Genomic DNA, 3,184 nt, shown 5'->3' with positions numbered 1-3,184 from the left:
GCGCGAGCCGCCCCCCCCCCCCCCCCCCTCTGTGCACATGCTGAATGGGCTGATCCAGAGGGAGCCGCATTTCCAATCCCGGCACAGCAGACAGAGGAAAATAAAAATAGCTCCAACGTCAGCAGTGACGCAGGAGCCGCTCTGGAGTCTCCTGAATGAACTCTGCAACCATTTTTATCAATGAATCCGCTTTACACACACAGGGGGGGGGCTCAGCCCTTGCAGCCCCAACTATGTGACCAGTTGCACCTCCAACCCATGTCACCAGCACTGTGCACCCCCATTCAAGTCCCCGGTGCACCTCCAATCCAAGTCAACTGCACATTGTACCCCAATGCTAACTGCATTACCCCCAAAGCTCTCCTGAGCCCAACCAATCCGAATATCATAAAGAACATTTCACAGCCCAAATGCAGAACCCGATCACATCACAAATCACTTACCGGCGGGGTGAGAGGGGATCCCATGCTGGAGAAGGAAGCGGACGGCGACGGGTAATATGACATGCTGTCCCCGGCGGGAGAGGCGCTGCTACACCGGGAGGAAACTGCCTCGTAGTCGGTGCTGCTGCTGCTGGAGAAGCCGAACATGTTCCCGGTATATAAAGAGCGATAAAAGTACCGAGAGCTCCTGAGCTGTCAATGTCAGAACTCGGCGCTCGGCCGCCTTTTATACTCCGCTGTCACTAGTTTATGAATGGAGACCACGTCACGGATCATACCATGTGTGTGCGGGGGGACACAGATCGGTCCACACAGACAATATGTACACCCCAACCCTACACTCACAATACCTGAGCTTTATCAACTCACATACCGATCCGAGCCCCTCTCCTGACCGATCCCAACACACCCCAAACTGCACAATCACCCCGCAAATCCCCCCCCCCGAGATACCCGACACATGGGACCGTCCATCGGGAATCCATGACGCAGATATCCTTTTAAGGAAAACATCCTGTCCGAGGGGCGGGGCTGCCGGGAAGAGCCCTGAGAGCAGAGCTGGTAGGGGGAGGGGCTCTGTACACTGCCATGGGGACACAATACACACACAATATACAATGCACACTATACACTGCCATGGGGACACAACACACACACAATATACAATGCACACTATACACTGCCATGGGGACACAACACACACACACACACAATATACAATGCACACTATACACTGCCATGGGGACACAATACACACACAATATACAATGCACACTATACACTGCCATGGGGACACAACACACACACACACAGTATACAATGCACACTATACACTGCCATGGGGACACAACACACACACACAGTATACAATGCACACTATACACCGCCATGGGGACACAACACACACACACACACACACAGTATACAATGCACACTATACACTGCCATGGGGACACACACAGTATACAATGCACACTATACACTGCCATGGGGACACAACACACACACACACAGTATACAATGCACACTATACACTGCCATGGGGACACAACACACACACAGTATACAATGCACACTATACACTGCCATGGGGACACAACACACACACACACAATATACAATGCACACTATACACTGCCATGGGGACACAACACACACACAATATACAATGCACACTATACACTGCCATGGGGACACAAAACACACACAGTATACAATGCACACTATACACTGCCATGGGGACACAACACACACACACACAGTATACAATGCACACTATACACTGCCATGGGGACACAACCCACACACACACAGTATACAATGCACACTATACACTGCCATGGGGACAACACACACACACACACAGTATACAATGCACACTATACACTGCCATGGGGACACAACACACACACAATATACAATGCACACTATACACTGCCATGGGGACAACACACACACACAGTATACAATGCACACTATACACTGCCATGGGGACACAACACACACACAGTATACAATGCACACTATACACTGCCATGGGGACAACACACACACACAGTATACAATCCACACTATACACTGCCATGGGGACAACACACACACACACACACTATACAATCCACACTATACACTGCCATGGGGACACAACACACACACAGTATACAATCCACACTATACACTGCCATGAGGACACAATACACACACACACAGTATACAATCCACACTATACACTGCCATGGGGACACAATACACACACACACACAGTATACAATCCACACTATACACTGCCATGAGGACACAACACACACACAGTATACAATCCACACTATACACTGCCATGAGGACACCACACACACACAGTATACAATCCACACTATACACTGCCATGAGGACACAATACACACACAGTATACAATCCACACTATACACTGCCATGAGGACACAATACACACACAGTATACAATCCACACTATACACTGCCATGAGGACACAATACACACACAGTATACAATCCACACTATACACTGCCATGAGGACACAATACACACACAGTATACAATACACACTATACACTGCCATGAGGACACAATACACACACACACAGTATACAATCCACACTATACACTGCCATGGGGACACAACACACACACTCTACAATGCACACTATACACTGCCATGGGGACACAACACACACACAGTATACACACTGTACACCAGGGATCTCAAAGTATCGTCCAATGGGCCATTTGCAGCCCACGGACTGGCTACTTTTGGGCGTAGTTTGGGTTGCCCCGTTTGGTATTCACGAGATGTCACAATGTCAGGCAGACGGGGACAATCCCGGGGTCATGGAGCTCTACCGTTTCCCCGAATATAAGACCTGTGTGTGTGTTTTTGAGCCAAATATATAAGACAATGTCTTATTGTCGGGGAAATACGGTATGAGTGCATGGAGGAGGCACGGGACACAGAGGGACGCCAAAACTCAGGGAGCAAGGAGGTGTCAGAAGCTCCGGGTGCAGATAAGTCAAACTCTCCCGACTGTCTCTCCTCGCTCTCCTGGCTGTCTCTCCTTGCTCTCCCTTCCTGCTGTCTTTCCTGGTTCATCCTCCTGGCTGTCTCTCCCCTCGCTCCTGGCTGTCTCTCCCCTCGCTCCTGGCTGTCTCTCCCCTCGCTCCTGGCTGTCTCTCCCCTCGCTCCTGGCTGTCTCTCCCCTCTCTCCTGGCTGTCTCTCCTCTCTC

At 50.2% G+C, this 3,184-nt stretch overlaps 1 protein-coding gene across 1 annotated transcript in view; it reads right to left on the bottom strand.

Annotated features, from left to right (window-relative positions):
• FOS (Fos proto-oncogene, AP-1 transcription factor subunit) overlaps positions 1-654 on the bottom strand; it is a 1,975-nt gene extending 1,321 nt beyond the window's left edge. The window contains exon 1 of the mRNA XM_018574342.1: positions 444-654. Within this exon, the coding sequence (XP_018429844.1) occupies positions 444-590 (147 nt within the window). The 5' untranslated portion in view covers positions 591-654. The remainder of the gene's footprint in view (positions 1-443) is intronic.
• Between the last annotated feature and the right edge of the window lie 2,530 nt (positions 655-3,184).

This window comes from Nanorana parkeri, unplaced genomic scaffold (genome assembly GCF_000935625.1).
Source record: "Nanorana parkeri isolate BGI_ZX_2015 unplaced genomic scaffold, ASM93562v1 scaffold2892, whole genome shotgun sequence".
Taxonomy (NCBI): Eukaryota; Metazoa; Chordata; class Amphibia; order Anura; family Dicroglossidae; genus Nanorana; species Nanorana parkeri.
Note: the sequence above shows the minus strand (reverse complement) of the source record. Positions and strands in the feature narration are given on the sequence as shown.